The sequence below is a fragment of the Aspergillus tanneri genome, assembly GCF_003426965.1.
Source record: "Aspergillus tanneri strain NIH1004 chromosome Unknown AapTan_6_pilon_pilon_pilon, whole genome shotgun sequence".
Taxonomy (NCBI): domain Eukaryota; kingdom Fungi; phylum Ascomycota; class Eurotiomycetes; order Eurotiales; family Aspergillaceae; genus Aspergillus; species Aspergillus tanneri.
The window spans coordinates 2119721-2142604 of record NW_022984633.1 but is presented as its reverse complement, the minus strand read 5'-3'; the positions used below and the strand labels follow the sequence as shown (position 1 = coordinate 2142604).

The 22884-nt window shown below is 47.5% G+C and overlaps 8 protein-coding genes across 8 annotated transcripts; 4 read left to right on the top strand and 4 right to left on the bottom strand.

Moving 5' to 3' along the window:
• Positions 1-761: 761 nt before the first annotated feature.
• UBC8 (E2 ubiquitin-conjugating protein UBC8) lies at positions 762-1894 on the top strand (the record flags this gene model as incomplete). Its single annotated transcript, XM_033573333.1, has 7 exons — positions 762-794; positions 863-870; positions 1090-1130; positions 1187-1285; positions 1342-1456; positions 1518-1699; positions 1752-1894. The coding sequence occupies 7 exons, from the start codon at positions 762-764 to the stop codon at positions 1892-1894; spliced, it is 621 nt and encodes a 206-aa protein (XP_033423885.1).
• A 922-nt stretch (positions 1895-2816) lies between these two features.
• On the bottom strand, positions 2817-3519 carry ATNIH1004_008727 (LAMTOR1/MEH1 family protein; the record flags this gene model as incomplete). Its single annotated transcript, XM_033573332.1, has 3 exons — positions 2817-3108; positions 3245-3399; positions 3469-3519. The coding sequence occupies 3 exons, from the start codon at positions 3517-3519 to the stop codon at positions 2817-2819; spliced, it is 498 nt and encodes a 165-aa protein (XP_033423884.1).
• A 166-nt stretch (positions 3520-3685) lies between these two features.
• On the top strand, positions 3686-5274 carry ATNIH1004_008726 (DUF2011 domain-containing protein; the record flags this gene model as incomplete). Its single annotated transcript, XM_033573331.1, has 4 exons — positions 3686-3770; positions 4213-4267; positions 4343-4859; positions 4918-5274. 4 exons carry the CDS (start codon positions 3686-3688, stop codon positions 5272-5274), a joined length of 1014 nt encoding a protein of 337 aa, XP_033423883.1.
• Positions 5275-5720: 446 nt separating this feature from the next.
• On the bottom strand, positions 5721-6220 carry ATNIH1004_008725 (uncharacterized protein; the record flags this gene model as incomplete). Its single annotated transcript, XM_033573330.1, has 3 exons — positions 5721-5902; positions 5967-6146; positions 6208-6220. 3 exons carry the CDS (start codon positions 6218-6220, stop codon positions 5721-5723), a joined length of 375 nt encoding a protein of 124 aa, XP_033423882.1.
• Positions 6221-9125: 2905 nt separating this feature from the next.
• ATNIH1004_008724 (uncharacterized protein) lies at positions 9126-9823 on the bottom strand (the record flags this gene model as incomplete). The annotated part of the gene is made up of 2 exons (XM_033573329.1): positions 9126-9758; positions 9815-9823. The coding sequence occupies 2 exons, from the start codon at positions 9821-9823 to the stop codon at positions 9126-9128; spliced, it is 642 nt and encodes a 213-aa protein (XP_033423881.1).
• Positions 9824-11595: 1772 nt separating this feature from the next.
• On the top strand, positions 11596-13295 carry ATNIH1004_008723 (uncharacterized protein; the record flags this gene model as incomplete). The annotated part of the gene is made up of 2 exons (XM_033573328.1): positions 11596-11800; positions 11851-13295. 2 exons carry the CDS (start codon positions 11596-11598, stop codon positions 13293-13295), a joined length of 1650 nt encoding a protein of 549 aa, XP_033423880.1.
• Positions 13296-14271: 976 nt separating this feature from the next.
• ATNIH1004_008722 (uncharacterized protein) lies at positions 14272-16155 on the top strand (the record flags this gene model as incomplete). The annotated part of the gene is made up of 1 exon (XM_033573327.1): positions 14272-16155. The coding sequence occupies one exon, from the start codon at positions 14272-14274 to the stop codon at positions 16153-16155; it is 1884 nt and encodes a 627-aa protein (XP_033423879.1).
• Positions 16156-16847: 692 nt separating this feature from the next.
• LSB5 (LSB5 family protein) lies at positions 16848-18317 on the bottom strand (the record flags this gene model as incomplete). The annotated part of the gene is made up of 4 exons (XM_033573326.1): positions 16848-16860; positions 16934-17965; positions 18027-18178; positions 18303-18317. 4 exons carry the CDS (start codon positions 18315-18317, stop codon positions 16848-16850), a joined length of 1212 nt encoding a protein of 403 aa, XP_033423878.1.
• Between the last annotated feature and the right edge of the window lie 4567 nt (positions 18318-22884).

Below are 22884 nucleotides of genomic sequence, written 5' to 3'. Positions count from 1 at the left end.
CCTCTACAACTTCTGCCTGACTGGTTTCTGCTTTCTACCCAAGTACAGAGCACATATTATTGCCCAGCGCAAATCTGCTCTTGAGGGACAAAGAGAAGTTCTGTTTAGATGTGATCTGGCCGACTTTATATTCGTACCTAACCCAGCTGGCTTGCTACCTGATCATGCCCCACCTGAGATATGATCCGTTCCATCTGACCGGTCAGGCTAAGCAATGACGACGGAGTGACCAAACGATGGTACTCAGTAGGCACTAATTCGGCTTCACATACGGTAGCTTTAGCTTGCGGTATTTCCCATGGCCCTCTAATCGCGTCTTGTGTTGACGATACAGGCGGCTGAGTCATCTGCAGCGCCCACCTGACTGAGCGGGTCGTGGCCATGGTGCCATCATCGCCCACCATTCATTCGCAGCTCCTCATCGTCTCGCTCCCCGCCCGCTCTGGTCATACCGGTAGTCCCCCCTTTTCGACTCACCCTCTTCGCTGGATATTCTGGTCTTTTTGATACCCCGTTGGACTTCCCCGGATCTATTATATTGCTTCTTGAACCCCGGTATCTCACTCGGTCCTGCCGATTTCATTTCACTCCTGCGTCTCTTTCCCCCGCTCGATCAATTCCTTCCCCGCTTTACCTTTGGGACCAGTTTGGCTGTTGGAGAGTCACACAATTCAACCTCTAGACGTCCGATATTCCGACTGAACGTTTACTACCCTATCTGTCGTTGGCTCTAGACCAAATACTGGCAGAAATCGCTCAAGATGAGTAGTCCGAAGCGGAGAATTGAGACGGATGTGAGTCAGTTAAACTCTTGCGGGGAGAGAGACGGAAAGGCTAACACTGTGCTTCATTCTTCCTATAGGTCATGAAGTATGTTCCACCGGTCTCTTCTCTATACTTCTAATTCTCCATTGTTGCATGACGTGTCAGAGTGATGGCTGACCATTTTTAGGATGTATGCATGCCCCTTTTTTGGTCCCAATCCCCGCCACCCACCACCCAGACTGGAATATTTGGAACAAACTCGTAGAAGATAGAGAAAAATCTGGATAGAATACAGACTGGGGCCTGTACTGATATACTCTGCAGGTTAATGAGTGACTACGAGGTGACTTTGGTCAATGATAATAGTGGGTTCCATCTTCCGCTTACCACTCGCCATTTAGATACTGACTGATGAATTTAGTGTATGTTGAATACAAAGAAATAAATTTGTATAGACGCTCACAAGAAGGGCTATTGGACAGGCAAGAATTCTATGTGCGCTTTAAGGGTCCTGAAGAGAGTACGTATCCGTATCCACCTTTGAGTTGTTGTTTTCTCATGCTGATATCATTATAGCTCCTTTTGCAGGAGGCCATTGGAAAATCCACGTCGAGCTACCAGATCAATACCCGTATAAGAGCCCGAGTATCGGTTTTGTCAACCGGATATTCCATCCCAATATCGATGAGCTGTAAGGAAGAGTTGTCCAATCCTAAGATGTCCACCACTGAAGTCTTTATCCCTAAACATAGCTCCGGTTCTGTTTGTCTGGATGTCATCAACCAAACCTGGTCACCGATGTACGACATGATCAACATCTTCGAAGTTTTCCTTCCACAGCTCTTGCGATACCCGAACCCCTCGGATCCGCTAAATGGTGAGGCTGCGGCAATGCTAATGAGGGAGCCCAAGAGCTATGAAGCGAAGGTGAAAGGTAGGTCCCCCCAGTCCATATTGGTTCTGTGATTGTCGATTTGGCTCACCAGCGACAGAATATGTGGCCAAGTATGCCAGCAAAGAGGCAGTGGATGATGCTGGGGAAGACACGGAGTCCGAAGATGAATTGAGCTCTGCCGGGAGCTATGAATCCGGCGGCGAGGAGCCTGCAGGCACTATGGATGATGTCTAATTGCCTGCAGAACTCTTTCTGATGGTGTTTCGCTGCCTCTTTATGATTAACATGGAATTCGGGATCGAGCCTTGTCGAATGCTTTTACATTGCATCAGCATAAATACTCTATATGTTGTCTTTATCGGATTCGAGCTTCTTGGCGTTGTTCTGGTGGAGTTCTGATGTTCATGGTGCAACTGACTACGACGGCCGTATGGACGGAGTCAAGGATACCTCCTGTTTCGTGCTTTGATTCCGGTCGCCTTGCCATTTTTGCTTTTTCTTTTTTTCTTTCTTTGTTTTCTCGGATATTCGAATCCAATTTCTGTGCGGTGTTCTTTGATCGCAATTCTGCTGTGATTTTCTTTTCTTTTCTTTTTTTTTTAATTATCTATATTACACTATTCTAGTAACCAATATGAAGAGCTATAGAAATCGTCTCACCGTGTAAATGCGCTTGGAGATCTACGAAGAGAACGCACACTACTCGAGTATGAATTCAACGCATGTTTAGTTGTGGATTCTGGCTAGTTCTGGTATTCAATTCAGCTAGGGCCACATAATAGATAAGAAATTGCACATGACTGCGCCGCCATAATTAGTGATATGGCAAAAACAAGCAACATGGGTATTATGACATGATGTCTCTTAAGGGGCTTGAAAACAAAAAAAAAAAAAGTAATAAATAGCAACTAAAGGGGTAACAATGAAGGGATTGGGCGATCACGCAACAAATAAAGCAACTAGAAAAGAAAGAAAAAGAAAAGGAAAGGAAGGTATAGACCGTCGACCGGCGACCTATGTAATGCGAAGGAGGGGAAATGACACAACCTGAAATGAGAGGCAGAGCCAAATAAAGGAAGAGGGAAATATTCCCCCGGGTAGTATTAACCGTCACGTCGTGACCCGTCGTCCACTTGGACCAAAAAAAAAAAAAAAATCAGGTAACCTTCAAAACACCGAAAACATCTCGAACATTCTCCTCGGATACTATTCCTGGTGGTCTGCCCATGCGCGGATTGATGACGACTTCGCCCCAGTGCTTCGGTACGGTACCTGTTTTAGTTGTCGTGATCTGTGTAGAATCGTCCGAGGGCGATGTGGTTGTTATCTTGATGGGGGCATCATCGGTGCCGCCTGATTTAGATGTAGCTGGTGACACGGAACCGCGGAGGGTCGCTTGAGGTTGTAGGTGAGGTTGAGGTTGGATAGACCAAATGTCGATGACCGAGCTAGATAGTGAGCTAGTTAGTTTCATCGGCTTTTTTTTATATTCATTCATCACGTACTGTGAGTTTCCTCAGTCGTAAGGATATGACAGAGGAATCCACAGTCTCGAGTTATATTGAGTGAGGAGATGCCACTTACTCTGATGTTCGTTGACAAATCGCTTCCAGGGCTTCTCGTTCGCGCTTTATGTACCCGGAGTCAGGATGGGAGATCTGATTGGCGTGGTTATTGAGAGCTCCATATCCGTATCCTGATTGATAGATATCATCTTCGAGAAGGCGCGAGGACTCAGACTGGAAGCGGAAATGAAGTTAGCGACTGATCGCTACAAACACAGCGGACAATCCGCCCCAAAATCATACATCTTGACTGTCCCGTCGACTGAGTCCGAGACACGAGGCGCAGACACCCATTTATACCAGCGTAGATGGAGTTTATCGCACGAAGAGGGCAAGACATTCACAACCGGGAGAACCCGAGAGGGAACGTTTACGGGATGATGCAGTAGGTAGCCAAGGGATGCTGAGATGCAGCGGATGGATTTGAGACGGGAGCAGTGATGGGGATTGTAAATGAGTGATGGATGCCCAGTTCGGAGCAGCAGTGATGCACCAACCGGTGATGCTGGAAGGGTTGGAAGAAAGTTTGCTTTTTGCATTGGCTGGTAGGTGAATTGTGCTAGGTTTATTGGCCCGTGCGCGCCGATGACAATGGATGATGATGATTCTTTCCATCCTCCTCGCCTTTGTAGACAACATATTGTAACTATACATGTTCCTGTAGTAATGTATACTGGAATATGGTGCTCGCTCCAAATGTCTTATCCAGTTCTCCGAGAGTCATTCAACAAAAGCTGCGTTAGGGTTGAGTCTGTGGACCTAGCATATGGCCCAATTATCCTAAAATTAAGAGGCAAGCACTCCTCCGTAGATAATGCCCGTGAAAAGGGCGGGGCGTGGCCGCACAGTCTATGCGTGGAAATAATCACTCCGCCTACTTTTCATTTCCATTCTCCGTACCGCAGGAAATATCCCTTGGTCAACGGGATGAAGATACAGAGTACATCATCTTTTTAATTGAGTCCCCATTTATGTACTGACTTCTAGATTCCGAAGATCGCCTCCAAGTCGGCAGCATGTTTGACCTGCCGAGCGCAAAACGGTTCGTTAATATGGTCTCCAACACTACAATTCCACCTCGGCTATGCCAGAGAAGCCGTTAACATTGCTCCTACAGTGTTCGTCGCGAACAACTTCTTTCCCGTGATTCCTCATCCCCATCTCCATCACCACCACCAGAATCAGCTCTTTCCGAAGCCCATCAACGCCTCGGCGAATTACTGAACCTCGACACATTCGTCGCCCCCGTTGATCTTACCCCATCGCAGCCCGACCAGGACGAAGAAGAGGAGCAAGAATTCGAGTTCCGACTGTTCAGTGCGCCAGCAAAGACACAAAAACATGATGCATCACAAGCACAAACACAAGCGACGAGCTCAAAGGGCACCAACGGGGATCAAACCCACGTGACTCAAAAGTTGCGGATTCGGTTACGGTCTCCGACGCCCGGAGTGGGAGGGATCGAGGACGGAGGATTTGTGAATCCATTTCGTGGATGGGGATATTACTTTTCTACGCCGACGTTGTTCGGGACTGGAGGGAATGAGGATCCCCAGCTGGCGGTGAAACGGAAACAGTTTGCTGATGTGGCTGTCTCGGGACATGATATGTTAACCCGGGCTACGGTTTCTTGGGTATGTTGTTTCTATCTGCTTTTTGATAGGTGTCTGGCCGTTTTACTGACTGTTCCAGCCTGGTTGTCATCTACCTTGGCGCGTGGTACGGCTGAAACGACAACATACGAAGCTTCCTCGAGGATCGGAGGATACTACAATTGTTGCGAGTAATGTGGAGAGTCAAGACAGGTCCCCCAAATCACGTACGAAGCCGGGAAAAAAGCGACGCCTTCAACTTCGCAAGCGCGTTAAGGCTGCGGAGCAGGCCAACGAAACGGAGGCGGAGAAACGGAATCGCAAGAACCGGGAAAGGAAGATTAAACGGAGGCAGAAGGCGCGGGAAATGAAAGCTGCTGCTGCTGCGGGTCAGGCTCCGGATGTTTCCTCTGTCGGGTTGGCTGAAGATGTGCCTTCGCAGAATGGAGGTAATTAGTTCCTAGTGGTTTGCACTCCGTTGCTCTAATAATGCCCAATCTCATGCGAAGTTGGTAGATTGGATTAGAAGTTAGTAGCAAGTATTTTTTGTACAAAGTTGCCATGATAAGAACTGTCAATACTCTGACTCTCATTGCAGGCCACTCATGACTTGTATTCAAAAATATTTATATTAAACTGATAAATTGCGCAGGGTATGATATGAAGGAGTAGGCTCAGCAATCGATGCTAGGGTATGAGGCGCACAAAAGCAGAAAAGCGCAAATAAAAGTTGGACATATTTCAAAATCAGAGAAGTCCATCACACGATATTACTGGGTGAACGGGCCCGCATGATACAGCAAACTCGGTATATTCAGGGCCTTATTTGACCTATTCAGGTGCAGATAACGAATCAATATCACGATCCATTTGGCGTCACCACTTCAAGACTTACGTTTCGTTTCAGCTGGCTTTTCCGTCGGGACGGCAGGCTCGGTCTTTGTCGCCCCGGACCGCAGCATCGGCTTTAGTCTCAGGCGAAGAAATGTCTGCCGCCGAATCAGCACCCGGGATATCTTTCGCCTCCTCGGAGCCCTCGGGTTTCGGTTCAGATGACTCTGCAGCGGTGTTTTCTGCTGGTTTATCTGTAGGTGGAGCCTCTATTACATTGCTAATTTTCCACTGTGCACATGGGGACAAGGAACATACCCGTCCTGGGTTCTGCAGTAGCCGCTGACTCGTCAGGCTTGGCTTCAGTAGTAGGTGCTGTCGTACTCCCCGCAGGCTTGTCTGCAGCTGGAGTAGATTCCGATATACTTTTAGCCGCCTTCTTCTTCCTACGAAAAATCGACTTGAGCTCCTCTTTCAGTTGTCGGAGTGCATTGGGTGCTGAAGACGCGAAGAATGATCAGAGACGCGTATGAAGTTCCACATCGAGGACAATACTCACGAACGCCGGGCATTATGAGTATAGAGAGAGAGAGAGAAAAAGTCCTCTGTTAGGTTATGCAGTGGGAGTCTGAGAAAATCAATAGTTGACGAGGATGGACGTCGGAAGAATCAATGCAGAATAGGAGAGCAGTTGTAGTGATAAACAAAGAATAACAATGGGAATTAACCCTCAGTAGGATACCGCACGTGACGGCGCTAATATGGCGCTGATCGTGTTTAATTTGCTGCTGTCACTGTCTTCTTTTCCCTTGGCGGTTATCATATACTCCGTATTGGCGGTGGCATTGGCAGCTAAACAGATCGAGTCCAATCTCATTCTGACTCGAGACTCTCTGTCATCTCCAAAGTGGGGACAATGCCGATCCTCAGGGTTTATGGTGTTTGGCGTCTGCAATGCCACCTCCAAGTCGTAGTACAACTCTGATGAAACCATGTTGTTGTTGATCGTGGCAGGATGCGTAGTGACATCACATTAGGTGTGCTACTATTGACTCTTGAAATATCTCTTTCTAGTTATAGGAGTTGAATTGAAGTTATGCCGGTATGGAGTCCCACCCGACCCACAGACTTTAAGTAGTGAGTTTTAACTCAGATCTAATTTTAGTATGGGTAACAAGGGCGGGATAAGTAACATCTTTATAGTGAAGAAACTACGATGTTCACCTCAGGCACATGTTATCGCGTGATTAACTTGGCTGACATAATAGAGATCCCCTCATTTTGCTCTTTATTAAGTTACACGACGAGCTGGCACCCGTGTATTATTCACAGATACACTCAACATAAGTATACCAGTTACCAGTCCCTTGAGACTAGCATGGTCTCACTTCCCGCTGTCCTCTTCTTGACCTCAGATCCCAACTACTCTCTTGCGCAGGATTAAAAGAGTCGAAAGATCGAGGTATCTCCAGATCCAGAGGAACCTGCCGCTGATATCCCCTCTCCTGCCAGCAGTACCGATCTCTTATCCTGGGACCTGGAAGTAATCCCACCCCCAAGTGAAGATATCGAACATTCTGAACATCAGGAGGGCTCATCTGAACGAGGCCCCCAACACAATCCCACTACTGTGGTACCGACATGAATGGCTGAACTGGTAGAATAAGGCTCGCAGAATCCTGGACATGACTGTCTACGAGGGTCTCTTTCACCCAAAAAAAAAAAAAAAAAAAAAAAAAACAGCGCCGGGAGAAGATGTCGACGAGACTGAAGCATGGCACCGCCGCCAGGAAATGGGTTGTGCAGCCACCCTGCGACGACCCCCTAGATACCCTCTAGAAACCTAATAGAATGTTAATGAGGTCTAGTAGAAAGCTATCGATATAAAAAGCCAATTGAGGTAGAATCTACGTAGCTAGTCTTTAGTAGATTTACTGACTTGATTCTCTCTAAATCAACTATTTTACCCAGGACTGGCCTCTGTCCATACAACGCAAGTAACGAAGGGGAAGACAGACGCAGCGTTCACAGCGTATCTTCTTGAATACCTCGGCCTATTCATGTGAAGACGAAATGCATCAATCCCTTCGTTTCAATTCCCATTCTCTATCCACAGTTATCCTACAGTCATGTAACCGCATTCAACCAGATTATTGATGTCCGGACTGCTCCTATTCCCCACAGCGGGGCAATTAACTACCGTGAGCTAGGTTAACTCTAATCGTACGGCCGTCAAGTCTACGAGATGACAACGCGATTAGGTGCCTTTTCCATTTCAAGATACGAACGTTGGATGGACTTACTCTGTTTGATCAAGCGTGCTCCTTGCTGCATCCGCCTCTGCGCCGCTGGAATATGTAACGAAGCCGAATCCTCTACTGCGACCCGTCTCGCGATCACGCATAACTACCTTAAGTGGATTTAGCACCGGGTGTTCATAGTTAAGTATCAGTGGATTCAGCTTACCGAGTCAAGAACGTGACCGCACCTAGAAAATACCTCTTGTAAGGATTCTTCTTTTGTAGACCAAGACAGGTTTCTGTATTTACATAAGCCATAATGTATCTGTTGCTAAGAGAAAAACCCTACCCGACGTAAAGCTTAGTTGACATGATGAGTGTGATAAGTAGATATATCTTTGTGATATGGAGGGAAACCGGATGGTAAAGAGTAGAATAGATATTAGGCATCAATCAATGTTGTGGCGGGAAGTCCGCATATTTATCTCCCTTGTTAAACCTTAATGTTGACGATATGATCATAGTCGGGCATCTATGCTTTTAGTAGTTCAGGGAATTTACCAGGCTAATTCATTAGCTTTGGTATTGTGTTTCAGTCCGGCGAACTTTTATCAAGCCATGCATGCGTGACTGGGTACAGAAACGGCCCAGCGCGAGATATCATAACACAAAGTGTGACTAATCAGGGTATGGGGTTCCAGCCTCTTACTGGAAGAATCAAAATGCGGAGCCAAAAACCATATCTTGTAGATCTTCTTGCCAAAATATTCTGCAAAACGATGCCTATGGTGACGTTTACATAAAGTCCGATGGTAACTGTGAGTTTGCCAGTAAATCCCCTAAGATCCAGGAATGAAGTCAGAAATATACATCGAGAGTTCAGATATCCACTAATTAAATGGATTGGTCTCCTGTTCTAGAAAATCATGCAGAAGTGGATGATAGAAGAGCTAGTCCGAAATTGGCTCTTCATATCACATTTAGTATATAGTGGGGCACTCTATACCGTACGTACAGCTTTTAAATGGATCACCGAGGAGATATTACCAACTAGTGCTATTAATTTACTTTGGACTTCAGTCTAGGGAAGGTTGTGTGTACCACCGTCCCGAATAATATAGATGGACATCGAGTGATATTCACCTATTTCGAAACGAGTGAAATGCACAGCTGAACTTGATTCAGTACACAAATCCAACAACAGAACGAGAACTTCACGCTTACCCCATCTGTGTCGTCAGCGTACCTTCTGCGGAAGCGCTTGTAGCCCCCAGAGGGTTGCCTGAAGACGTTTAATCGAGCGCAGTCGACGCCCCGGATTGCCCTTATCATAGCGTGCCTCGTTCCAAACAGGCAGGAACTGAGGGTCCAGTTGATCCGGCAGAAGCAACCCAGACTCCCCAACATACATAAGCAAGTGCATATACCACAGAAACCACACACTCTCGTACCCGGGAATCTCCGGGTTGGGATCCTGGTCCCGACAGACGAGGAAGATTAACGCCTCTACCAGCTTGGTGGGATGTGGCATCTTCACCGGATGAAGAGAATCGTAGTATCGACCACAACACGGTGGAAAGCCCTTTTTTTGTTCGCGCAGTCGGGGATCATTGCCCAATATGTAGTGTAAGCTATCGGCTTCGGGCTTCTCCGTAGGAAGGGTAGGATAGGCCCAGAGGATCTCGGACTGCTTGTATAACCTAAGAGGCCTATGGCGATCAAGATGCAGATGGGCTGCAGAGACCGGCTTGTTCGCGAAGCTTCGGTGCAGGATACAGCCGGGCCCAGCCTTGCAGTAGTGAAACCCAGCCGCTAGGAGAACCAAGACTGCCTTCTCATGCATGTCGTCAGAGACAACGAAATCAATGCTCTAGAGGCCTTGTTAGATAGTGTACTATAGGGGATAGGTAGTGGATGCTAGCTTACAAAGACCATCGATGGGTTTCCAAGTGCCCGCATCATATTCTCACCCCAGAGAACATAGGGAACATAGGCCTCATCAAGGAGACGTGCAGTGCAGATACTAATTTTTGGGTGATCTTCGTTTCCTCCACGCCTTTCCACCGGAAGCTAGACATGATTAAGGGCTCGAGAATTATTTCTGGTTCTTTGAGCATCTGATTGAATCGTTCATGATGGCAGGGAGGATTCCATTCGGTGTTTGTAGTTTGGATCTGAGGATGAGTTGCCCATTCTTGACTCTCTGGCCCTGTGTAAACGGATGATATAAAGACCTGGTTGTCCTTTATGATAATTTCTGTATCTACTTGTTGACCTTCTACCTGCCAGGGTTGTCTATCCGGCAATCCAGACATCGTATGGGCTTGGCTTTGTCTGTCCTGGTCCGTAACCACCGTTCTGATATCGCTATGCTGAGGTGATGGAAAGTCTGCAGGGCTCTGCTTCACGTCGTTGAAAGAGTCAAATAGCCCCTTGAGGGTCCCTGGACAGGGATATTTAAAATACATGATTCACTTATTGGCCAAAGTGTACCACGTAGAGACATTCACAGAATGAGATTCGATGTGGCAATTGGCAATTATAGCTTACCAACAAAGAAACTGAAGCTTTTGGAACAGGAATCAGTGGGCGTCAGGCTTGGCAAATTCATTCATGAATTATTTTCCTTGTTATAAATACTTCCCTATTTACATCTTCATGGCCAGGACAGCCTTAATATGAGAAACATAACATTCTCAGATATTTTGTCGACAGGAAGTGAGCGACATGGTCTTAAAGATGGTACCATAACAACAACAACATCAATAAAGAAGAAAATGAGAAATTCGTTATTCAGTTTGTCTTGTAAGTAATTTACATCGATTAGACCATTCAGAGAATGCACACAATACTCCGTAGTTGCTTCAGCGTACCTTTAAGGACCAGAAAGGTGACAATCACACAGCTTTTAATATGACAAATGGTTAACGATACTTTGCTGTATCATACTCTATAACCCAAGGCTGGAGTTTATACTCCGTAGTTTCTATGGCTTCTGGAACAAACGGACCAGTATACTTAATGGTTGGAAGCTTCTTCCTTCAGCGATGAGGAAAATTTCTTAATCTATATAGAGCATTAGGGGCAATGGTGTACCTTCGTCTTCTAATCACTCGACACAAGGATCCTGTGAAGCTTAACCTATTTGAGAGCAATTCCAAAGGATTTGATTGAGTTGGAAGTGGCGTATACTTCAGTGCGAAGTACACATGGGAAATTATATGAACCAGTCTATCTGCTTGGGCATACTCCGTATATAATGACAATCTATCCTGGGCAAAGAAAAAGACAAAAAAAAAAAATTAGCAACAAAAGTGACAGGGACTGTGTTTTGCCCAGCCCAATGCACACAGAGTGTGGAGTACATTCATAGATTGCCTTGCATTGTTGGCCGAACCATGGAAACGGTCTTTCCCCGCATTCGTTTGTGTTTATATCGCCTTAATTCTTCTCTTCTCTCTCTTAGGAGTTTTCTCCGTCCTTGAAACAACAGGGCAAGAAACAAAAAAAAAAAAAAAAAAAAAAGAGAGAGAGAGAGAGAGAGAGAGACAGAGAGAAATCATGGCAAGGTCCCACACCTGTTCGAATCGGAGGGAATCGCAACCCCCGGCTCTCGGCATCTCATATTGAGTCTGACTGATCTTAAATCTCCGACCCCAACTTCCCCACAGCTTTTCTTTCTCTTTCATCTCAGCCACGACACAACAATGCCTTCCGACCAACCTAGCATAGATCGTGGAGCAGACGTCTCTCGGGGAGCTCCTCTGTCGGAACAGACGCCGCTCCTTGGAGAGTCCAGCCAAATTTTCCCTACGCCGGAATCTCAGGTCCCCTTAGTCCAGGAACCCACAACAAGAGAGTTGTTAGTGGTTTTGGGGAGTATATGGATCGGAGTCTTCCTAGCGGCACTAGGTATAAGCAAATTGCGTTTCTGAGCCTAGAGAGAATGCTAATCGTGATAGACACGACGATCGTGGCAACCCTCACGGCACCCATCTCGTCCTCCTTCCACTCGCTCTCGCTGCTGTCATGGCTCGCCACGTCTTATCTGATCTCGAATGCTGCCTTCCAGCCCTTGAGTGGCCGATTGACCGACATATTTTCGCGACGGACGGGGCTTGTCTTTTCGAACGTTTTCTTTGCTGCAGGAAATATAATCTGCGGTCTTGCCCAAAGCGAATGGACCATTATACTGGGACGGGTGGTCGCGGGGGTTGGGGGCGGAGGGCTCTTGGCCATCTCAACGTTCATCACCTCCGACTTGGTTCCTCTCCGGAAACGGGGAGTTTGGCAGGGAATTGGCAACATCTGCTACGGAGCCGGAAGTGGTCTGGGCGGCGTATTTGGGGGATGGATTAACGATACCTTGGGATGGCGATGGGCCTTCTTAATCCAGGTACCCTTTGTCGTTGTGTCGTGTATTGTCGTCGCCGTCACAGTCAAGGTGCCAGTTAAAGAAACGGTAAAGGGCAGGTTAAACCGAGTTGATTTTCTTGGAGCCGTTACGTTGGTCATTACACTTGTCCTGCTTCTTCTAGGCCTTAACACGGGGGGCAACCAGGTTCCATGGACCCATCCCCTCATTCTCACAACCCTCCCACTGTCCGCGGTCTTCTTGGGCATCTTTATCTACGTTGAAGCGAACCTTGCGGCCGAGCCGGTCATCCCAGTCCGCCTACTGCTGAACCGCACAGTGTCTTCCGCCTGTCTTACCAATTGGTTCAGTACCATGGCGGTTTTTGGACTTCTCTTCTACCTCCCGATATTCTTTCAGGCCCAGGGCTTGTCGGCTACTGCGGCCGGTGTCAGACTGATTCCCCAAGCGATCGGAACCTCACTGGGATCCTTGGGATCAGGGCTCATGATGCGTGCCACCGGCCGTTACAGAGCGATGAACTATGTCTCTGTGGCTCTGTTAATCACCTCGGGGGTTCTGATCTGTACCCTCAACCTCACCACCCCTGCCCTGCTGCCTTTCGCCTACTTTTTCATACTGGGGGTCGCTTATGGTAGCATGCTCACCATTACTCTCGTAGCCCTGATTTCGGCTGTGGATCATGAGTATCATGCCGTCATCACGTCGGCATCCTACGCTTTCCGCAGCACCGGAAGTACGATCGGTATCACTATTGCGTCTGCGGTGTTTCAGAACCTATTGAAATCCGGCCTGTGGTCTCGGTTCGGCAACCGAGACGATGCTAAAAAACTGATCGGACGCATCAGAGATAGCTTGGACGAAATCTGGAAGCTGCCGGCGGATTGGAGACCAGGTGTGTTGGACGCATACATGGACTCTCTGCGAGCGACGTTCCTTACGTTACTTGGACTCAGCACTCTCGGAGCCTTGGTAAGCCTGGGGATGCGAGAGCATAAGCTGCATTCGAACCTGGCACGACAGGACCGGTAGACGAGATGGATATGGCGGAATTTCGACTAGACTATGTATGTACGTACGTACCTTAGCATTCCCTGGGTTCCAGCCATTTTCGGGTTGTCTTCATTGAACAGTTGTTTTCTAGTTCCCATGGCATGATAGATACAGCATTATGGTTACGGTATATATTCCTTAGATAAGATCCATGGAAAATTCTCCATTGCTGTCATGTGCCAGAAAATATGCCTGAGGTGTCTATCCCGTACTCCTCATGCAGCACACCTGGGCCAATCAGCGCCCGGCAGTCTGCGGCTAGTGCAGGATGATGATGACCTTGCGATGATCCATTCAGTCAATCGCCTCTTCCTTTTTATTTTCACCGCCGAAGGCTCTGCTAAAAGTACGGAGTACTCAGATACCACGCTCCATCTTTTCCCTTTTTGTATCCTTGCAGGCTTGTCTCTGGATAGACTAACCACGCCACATAATTTCCAGATCTTTCTTTCCTTTCTTTTCATCGGTCGGCGAAGCGGAGAGTTTCACATCCAAGCTTCGACAACCTGCTTTCGTTGAAATACGACCTGACTACGGAGTAGTACTCGGTACACCGCTTCCCTCCTCTCGATCATACCACTCATCGGCCAACACGTGCCGCATTTATATGCAGACCAGTTTCATGGATTGACTAGCGTGATTTGCTGTACTGGAGTTTCTTGGGCGCGCCTAAACCATACTTTCGACCCGAAACATTCATAACCGCTATCGATACCGGTCTCTTTCACTGATCTTTCTGTCCTGCGCTGGCTGCAGTTGATTATTCAGTGAGCAAAAGAAGGGCCGCGATTTACGATTCGCGACGCACCTTATAATTTGTCCTTTCTCCCGTATTCTTTTATTTCGTGACGGATTTCTTTCTTCCCTAGAATCCGACTGTGACTTCGGGTTGAAGTTGCCACAACCTGGTCGGTCCAGTAGGCTCGACACTTCCTATCCATTGTGGAATTTGGACATGGCAGTAGGATTCCCAACTGGAAACCCGATATCGAGTGGCGTCGCTACTTCTGCCTCAAAGGAGAGCTGGTCAAATGAAATGAACATTGATGGAGAGAATGACCCGAACTTGGTTGCAAATAGTGTCTCCCAAGTATCTTTACAGGATGCGGTAGAGCCAATCCGTCGCCGAAAACGCATCTTGCTTTCGACGGAGAGCGCTTTCGTGGGAAATGTTCTCCCCTCGCTAGTCCACCACCCTGGAGTTGAACTCCGACTGATTACTGATGAACCATCCGCTCTTCTCTCCGGGGCAAGCAAAGTCCCCCACTACATGGACACCGTAGACAGCCAAACATTTGAGAAAAAAACGGGCGCTCGGAAATGGTTGAGGGCCAAGGCTGCGGAGCTATGCCAATGGGCCGATATGCTTCTGGTCGCCCCCATGGATGCTGGTGCATTGGGCTCGATGTTGTCAGGTGTCACCAGCACATTAACGTTGGCGCTTCTCCGTGGCTGGATCCATACAAAACCAGTTGTGCTAATACCGGGCATGACAGTCTCCGAGTGGCACCACCCGCTAAGTAGGAGACAACTCCAAGAGGTCAACCAATTTTGGCCATGGATCAATGTTGTCGCACCTGTGTTAATGGAATCCAGTGGTCCGGAGGAGCTGGTTCAGTTACCTTGGCATGGTCTGAAAGAAACGCACGAAACGATCGAAAGGACTCTAGGGTTGTCTTTTTCACATTTTGATACGACTTCAAATTGTCCATCGGAAAATTGTTACGACGCCACCCCTTCAAGGGCGGCCACGTCTGGCAATAACGCGTTGACGGCGTTACGGCATCCTCCCTGTCATTCCAGGGACGAAAAGGGTGCACTTTCGTTACCCGTCGAGCTGTGGTTTAATATCTTTGAGGATCACCTACATGATTGGGAGATCGCCAAAGCTGTTGGCATTCCCACGAATCTGCAAGTACCAAAAGAGTGGCAGAGCCATCTCCTGAAAATGTCGACACCCGCATCCTTGGAGTACACGATACTCAGAGGGTCGTTTGCGGCGATCAAGAAGCGCATAGATAGTCTACCACGATGGAAGCCACTGTCCGATCTTGCTTGTCATCTCATTTCGAAGTTCTCGCGGACTGATATACTCTCATATCTCACGGAGAACCACCTTGACTTACTCTGGACGACTTCTCGCCTCACCAATCTCCCATATCGGGCCTCTGCGATCTACGGCAATCCCAATATTCTGACATGGTGGCGTGATGCACCCGCACTTCCCAACAAAGAATACATCGCAGATGCGATGGATGGAGCTTCTCGTGCCGGTTTTGTCAACGTCCTTGAATGGTGGAGAACATCCGGTCTTGAACTCCGGTATACGGAACGGGCACTCGAATCCGCCAGTGCGGAGGGTCGTGTTGAAGTTCTGGACTGGTGGAAGAAAGCTTCAGACAATGCACCCGCTTCGATTCCAATCCCCTTGAAAGTCGGCAAATCAGTCCTCCTCGCAGCGCAGTCCGGCCGCACGGAATCCCTTATCTGGTGGGACGCCTCAGGCATCCCATACAGCCACGCCGAGTCGGTGGCCCGGATTGCCAGCACGCACGGCCATGTCCACGTCCTCGACGTCTGGTATCAGCTGAAAGGCGCCAAAATGATCTTCGACTCCCAGGTCCTCGTCGGCCCCACCAAGAACGGACACGACAACGTTCTCGAATGGTGGCGACAAAGTGGCCTTCGCGTCGAGTTCAAAACATGCGATATCGAAGAAGCTTTGGAAGATGCAGACCCAGTCTCCGGCGCCGAAGGGCGTGTTCGACGATGGTGGGCTCGGAACGGCCTCAACCTTGGTGTTGGTACCAGTGAATGGATGAAAACAAAGGTGTTGTAGCGCGATGTATATACAACCTGTGAGAAGACTGTGTCGGGTTTAAATTATTCCGCTCCCCTCCTTCACCTCCATCCCTTACCTACTTCTCTCATTCTTTCCCCTGGTTCCAGGTAGAGCTGTGGCATATCCATGGAACCGTGTTGTCAATACTCATGAGTATTGAGGTCTGGTTGTACGGTGTATATTAGGGCGTAGTATTTGTTGATTTTCATGCATTGCAGAAGGGTCTCAGGTATGAAATGGATATATGTATGGTGTCATCATTCTGCTGGATGGGTATATAGGATTTATAGGCTAGTAATACAGGAAGGGTTCCCTGTTAGCGTTGTACGGACTGGACCACTGCCTAGTAGTATAGCACATTGCGTTGGGAAGGATTAGTTTACAAGTTACAATGTTGTCTCTGCTACGGTCTTAGTGTTCCCAATCTTAATATCGTATTGTCGCCCTCTTGTTAGTGCTCAATTAATAGTTAATCGTACAGTGCATGCTATCGCATTAAAAAATAACCAGTCCTCTCATCCGTTTCACCAGTTCCAGCTGTTATTGCTTATCATTTATCGTTGTAAAAGAAGAGAAGAAAAAAGAAATAGAAGAAAGTAGAGTGGGAACGCTAGTTAAATGTCAAATTCTCATGAGTAAGCGAAGTGGGATGAAAGCTTCAATTTATATAGAAACCTGGTCTTGTAAAATTAAATTTCTCTCCTAGTTGGGATTAGTTTGAATAAACCGAACAACAGTGTTGATAAATGTACATAGATCTCAAGTGTATACGTACCATGTGGGTTGGAATTTGTCAATGCCAGGAGTACGGATGGCATTTCGATCTCCGAACGGATTGTTCTCGTCATCGTCATCTTCGTCTGTTTCGGACTCGCTCTCACTGCTATAGACCCGTCGCTGTGGTTGTGAAGATGAAGATGGGACGCTTATGCTTGTCGGCCGTCGAGGCCGAGGAGGTTTGGGTGGGTTGATGACAAGTCCTGCAAAGGACTCGTTGACATCGTCACGGTCAGGGGTCCATCCTGTCTCAAGCACATCTTGGTCGCTGTCGCTATCATAATCCACGCTTTTGTCCAGGACCTCGAACGCCATAAGCGCAGTAACAAGTTCCTCGTTGGCGTGGATAAGGCTTCCGAGGAACTCCTCACTCTCCACATTTTGGATGTACCGAAGGATCTGACGTCTGAGTTGTTTGCAGGTTTCGAACCGATTGAGGACTTCCACATCTTCACTCACGCGGTGTGTTTCTCGGTTCACCAATTTGAGGGCGTTCAGGAGGTTGGTGCTGGCAACGGATGAAGAGGCTAGAGTTTGCAAAATTTCCGGCTTCTCCTTTTCCAAAATGAACGGTGCGCGAAACCTCTTCTCCTTCTTGTCCTTCTTATCTTTTTTGAGGGACTTGCTAGACGAATGTTTATGCTTGGGGCCACTGAGAATTGTGGATGGCCCATTACCAGCTGAAATAGACACCGTATGGCCCATGGGAGGCTCCTCGGAAGTGCCAGTCTCCCGTAGAACCTTTGCCTTGGCCTGGTTGGCCGGTTGCTTGCGCTTTGGTAATTGTCTGTAGAGGCCGGTAATACCTCCCATACCCGGTGTATCTTTGTAGGTCACTGCCCATTGTCCAAACAGTTGCTTGCATTTTTGTTTGACCATAGGATCGGAAACAGAATCTGTCGCGGCGATCCGTAAACGCTCGAGAAGCGGCTCATCTGCGAACTCACGTAGAAATCGGTCACCGGCGTTTTGGATCAGGAAGTCTAGGATCGTGAGGGCTCGTAATTGGCGATGGAGGTTTCCATATTTACTGGAATAGAGTTAGGAATATGGGGGCACTTCCAGGATCAAATGAGGGCCGTGGAACTGACAGCTTCTTGCGCAGAGCGCGACTTGCTTCGGTCGGGCCACTGCTCTGGATGGTTACGGCTTCTATGAGATCAACGATTCCACTGGAGTCATCAACCTCATACTGTTCACTGGTGAGGACTTCAATCTGCACGGTGACAGCCGAATATGGCTTCTGTACGAGATCTATGTCAGTTACAGATATATTGACACTGCTACCACGAAGTGAAGTCCCAAGAAAGTGTCTGCACACATGATGCGCATTTCCAACAAGTGTGCTCTCACTGGAACGGACTTACCGACGAGTGAAACATGATGATAGAAGGGTTATAGCCCAGGTATAATAATGTCAAATTTCAAGATACCGTATTTGACAGGAGCCCAAATGCAGTACGGAATTACCAGTGCCCCCGCATCCGTGTCAACAGTCTTCAATGAACGCCAGAGCGATGGCTTAAAACAGCGCACAAAAAGGAAGTTCCGCACAAGGAGAATATCTCGTGTAACCTCCCCTTCCACCTTGAGTGAATCTGACCGGTGTATCCTTTCGATAATCTATTAAAATCAATAAATCAAGTACAACAAGTAAACAAACTCCACGTCAGAACATAATATCACAGGAACAGCAGAGGATGGAGGAGCTATCGAAGAAATAAGAACCGGAGGGTGATGTGTACGACCCAGCTGGAGTAGGCGTTGCTTTGCCCTGGTTGTATTCAGCCCAACAAGCAACACCACCACTCCTTGGCAAGGGATAGTCTAGTGTTGAAATCAAGCCTGGGGATTGAGAGAAAGCAAAAGTTCCTGAAACGGACGTCATGCTTCACAGCCAATCTCGTGACTACCCCTCGCGGTTCGCCCAAAGGGGCTTAGAGCGGGAATCATGCGTTCCAGCCTTGGCGCCTACCGGCGACGCCACTCCTCTCAAATAAAAATGTCTTCCGGCAGAGCATTTTCTCGTAACTTGTTGGTTTTACTATATAAATGGCTTCTAATCCTAAGCATTACGTAGAGGTGCAAGTTATGCTTAGGTCTTGTACACATGGCCTGTGCAACTAGGCGTGCAGTGCAGGTATTGGTGCTTATAAAATAAAATTATATGAACTATTTATGGTATTATTAAGTTCTCTTCGTCTTCTTCCTCCCTATCCAAGTTAAATGGATTCCTTTGTTCTCATTCTACAGCTCCCAAGTTAATTAGATACTAAAAGGAACTAATCTAAACCTACTGATACCTTTTTCCAGTATCTATACCACTAACTGCCAGCTGCTTTATACCTTTCCCACTAGGGGAGTTACAGACCACTAAAGCTCATCTTGTACAGTGCGATACCCAACTAGACCCAGCTATTTACAGTTGGCGCAAGCACCGCCAAATGCGCCTGTTATATAGCCGTATTTAGCAAATAAATATGTACCACATAAAGCATAGTATCTCACACAAGGCACTGGCAGAATTGAAAAAGGTGGGGATTGGGGAGCCAAGCATGCTCCGCGAAAGAGGCCTCCAACGGCCAATTGCGTGTCCCAGTGGCAACAAACTCTTCGGGGAAATTGCAATGGCATGCCCCTGTCATGTTTTCTTGCAGACAGCTTGACTGACAAGCTGCAGGCATCTCGAGCACTCTATATACCAATGTGGCATATTACGACCGAGGATTGGAAGCTCTGGTCAAAAAGATCTGTCCAAGGTCAATCAACATCCTACGAGTGATGGACACCTCGAGGAAATGAGGGCGATCCCAATGCGCCTGTATTTGGGCGGTTGATGCGATTCTCATAAGCCGTGCCTCGCACGCATGTTGTGAGTGCCCAACATACATATCCAGAGACAGAGGGTGTGTGCTCACTGATGTCGTCACAGGAACGGGAAGACTCCGGTCGGACCCTGAGTTACAATTTCAAGCGCAACTTCACTTTTGCTCTGGCGTATGCAACTAGTCTCAGTGATACAGCAGATCAATGGGACAGGCTTGCCCTGAATAATTGGCAGATTGGCGCCAATACCGGCACGACAGCATCTCGTCTTCTTCAAAACTTCTACTAGGAATCCATGCTAATCATATGCGCAGTCATTGAAATGGATCCAGATGAGTATATATGGTGGCCTCTCCCGGAAGTTGTGGATTGGCACACGATGCTAGGCTCGAATTTGGGAGACACGAAGTAGAGAAATGGGGATCGAAATACCTCATGCAGCGGATGCAGCCCTGGGGCCAGACCTGAGGTAAGGGTAAACTACAGCACCCTGACAGAGGCATCAACGGCCCGACTGCAGAGTCAGTCATTTAGTGTTTCTTTGTGTTTTTAAGCCACATTCATTTCTTTCCTTGTGTTATAAAGTTGCTTTGGGGAAAGTAGTAGTCAGTTTAACCCTCCGGCATAGTTAGCCAATCGAGAGAAGAAGATAGACTGAAGGTGTAGGAATAACATTCTTGCTACTATTAATCACCACCACGAGCATACGGTGGTCCCCTAACACCCCCAGGAAGATAAGCAGAACCAAGTTCACCCCGTCCATTAGAGAAATCTTCCTTCCAACTCCCTTCCTCCACGCGCCATCAAAGTCATCATCCGCGCCATCGACCTCCGTCCGCCACTGCCGAACCACATTCCCACAATAGTCCAGAATAACATGCAATATCCCCCACCATCAAAAGCCGCCTCATCCTTCACAAAAAGATGAGCCGCCACACAAGCCGCATGATACTGACCATACCGTAGCAGCGGGTCCCTCGAACGCATCCTCGCTAGAAACTCTCTGACTTCCTCGGAATATCCATTCTCATCATTATTATCACCTTCCGCGTCCCGTTCTGCTTCCTCCACCTCCCTTAATATATCCGTGAGGATTTTCTACCGCCGCCCAACATGTGCCGTCCCACCTTCATTCGTAACATGTTCCAGGAAAAGTTCCAGCGCGCGGGAAAGACCCATACCCTTCTCCCTAAGGACTCTTTATCATCTAGGACAATCCCGCCTAGGCCGACGAATGCCTCCTCCTCCAGTGACCCCGAGCTATCTGCATACGGCCGTGGTGCTTCTGGTCGTGCGGGGCAGAGGATGTCTTCGATATGAGAGTCTGTGGGCTCGGGTGGGTTTTCTGTGCGGGAGTTGTAGGACTGGTTGACGAACCAACAACATCGCAATTTAGTAACTAACAGAGGAGGTATATGTCTACTGGGAGGGTTCCCCAGGGTGGAGGAGCTAGTAGTTCGCCGTCTGAGGGGTATGGTATTGGTTTGGCCTTGGATTCTGATGGGAATGGGAGGAAGGTGTGTGTAGAGGGGACGGAGAAATTATGAGATTGGAGGACCTGGGAAGCCAGTTGCATCAAAGTTGTATATATCTTGTACAATCCCACGCTGCGCAATAGTAATATTTACAAGATTAAATCACTCTTCAACAATCTTTGAATCTTCACATCTGGCATGTTGATAATTATATCTTCTGGAGTATCTTATTTGAGCTCATCACATCGTTTAATAAAATTGTATACACAATTTATACCAACTGTCTAGATAGGTATAGTACCACGATTGGAGAAAAGAATATCGGCTATTTCTTGTACACAAGATGGTCCGGAAGTTGCTCCACGTTGATCTAGGACGATTCCTCTTCATTTTGAGTCAATTTATGGAAGTTGGCGCATGTTTTGTGACGTGTAGATACACCGCGTAGTCGATCCTGCAGTTGAGGGTGGTATATTATATAGACGACCTGCTTGACGAATATTGCCGATTCACTTATTTTTTTTAAAGCAGATGTTGCTATAGTTTTCTTTTCTCTTGCTCCACTAAATCTTTTTAATTTATGCTCTTTTTTCGTGTCATCGTGGGTGGTTGAATTAAGTATTTGAGGAAGCCAAAGCACGGTAAGTGACCGGGTCGGGCCGGTTGTGGAGTACCTCCAATAGTTAAACCTCTGACTCTAATTATGTACATAGCCTATGTATTTATCCACTCCTCTGGTTCACTCTCTTGCTATCATTATTTCTTGTGGCACACACTTAATCCTACAGTCTTCCTGTCTTAATAACGTATTTTAATACAGCCTTGGCAACCTCCAGATTAGGTTTCTAAGCCGATGGATCACCGTCAACTGGTTTCCCATTAAAGGAGCTCGACTGATCGACCTCGCAACGCGTATGAGAGGTCACCGAACCTTGATTCTATTGCTTTGTCTGATATCATGAAGGAGTTGAACCGATTGTTTGCATTGAAAAAGGAAGTACTGCACCGTTTCTTTGCTTTTATTACAAGAACACATCTCACTATCTGATTTTTGGATGTTATGGAGATAGGTATTCTGTCAGGAGTGGTCAGTACGTAGTTATGCCAGCATAGATGCATCCTTTCGGTTGAGGGAGTCATACAGCTGCTTTAAATGTCGTCCAGTTAAGGCGGCATCTATGGAGCATGTAAATTTGCCCTTGCCTGCTCGGATGAACTGTTCGCTTTGTAAGTTTTGGATTTCACTGTCCGTCAGTCTCCATACAGCAGCCCATGTAGGGTGTTGGAGGGGGTATTAGGATCAGTTGTCTGGAGCACAGGCCGGTGTGGTTGCATCGTCCTTGCCCTTTATCCTGGGCGAATAACCATTCCATTAGGTCCGCTTATCCAGCGTGCGCCATATTGTGGGCCAGATATGTGATCTTTTCTAGGAGATCTGCCCACTTTGCAGGCGTGGCTTAGCCAGTGACTCTAACACAGCACGATTGCTTGTGATAATGCCTATTTAAATCCTGGTCGGTGGTATTGGAATCTTGAAAAGTATTCTATCATCTCTGCGTAATTGGTTGCCAAAAGGATGCGTTCGTGGCAGGGTATGACAATACAGTGGTGGAATATTTACTTCCAGTATCGGGCGCTTGGTAGAATT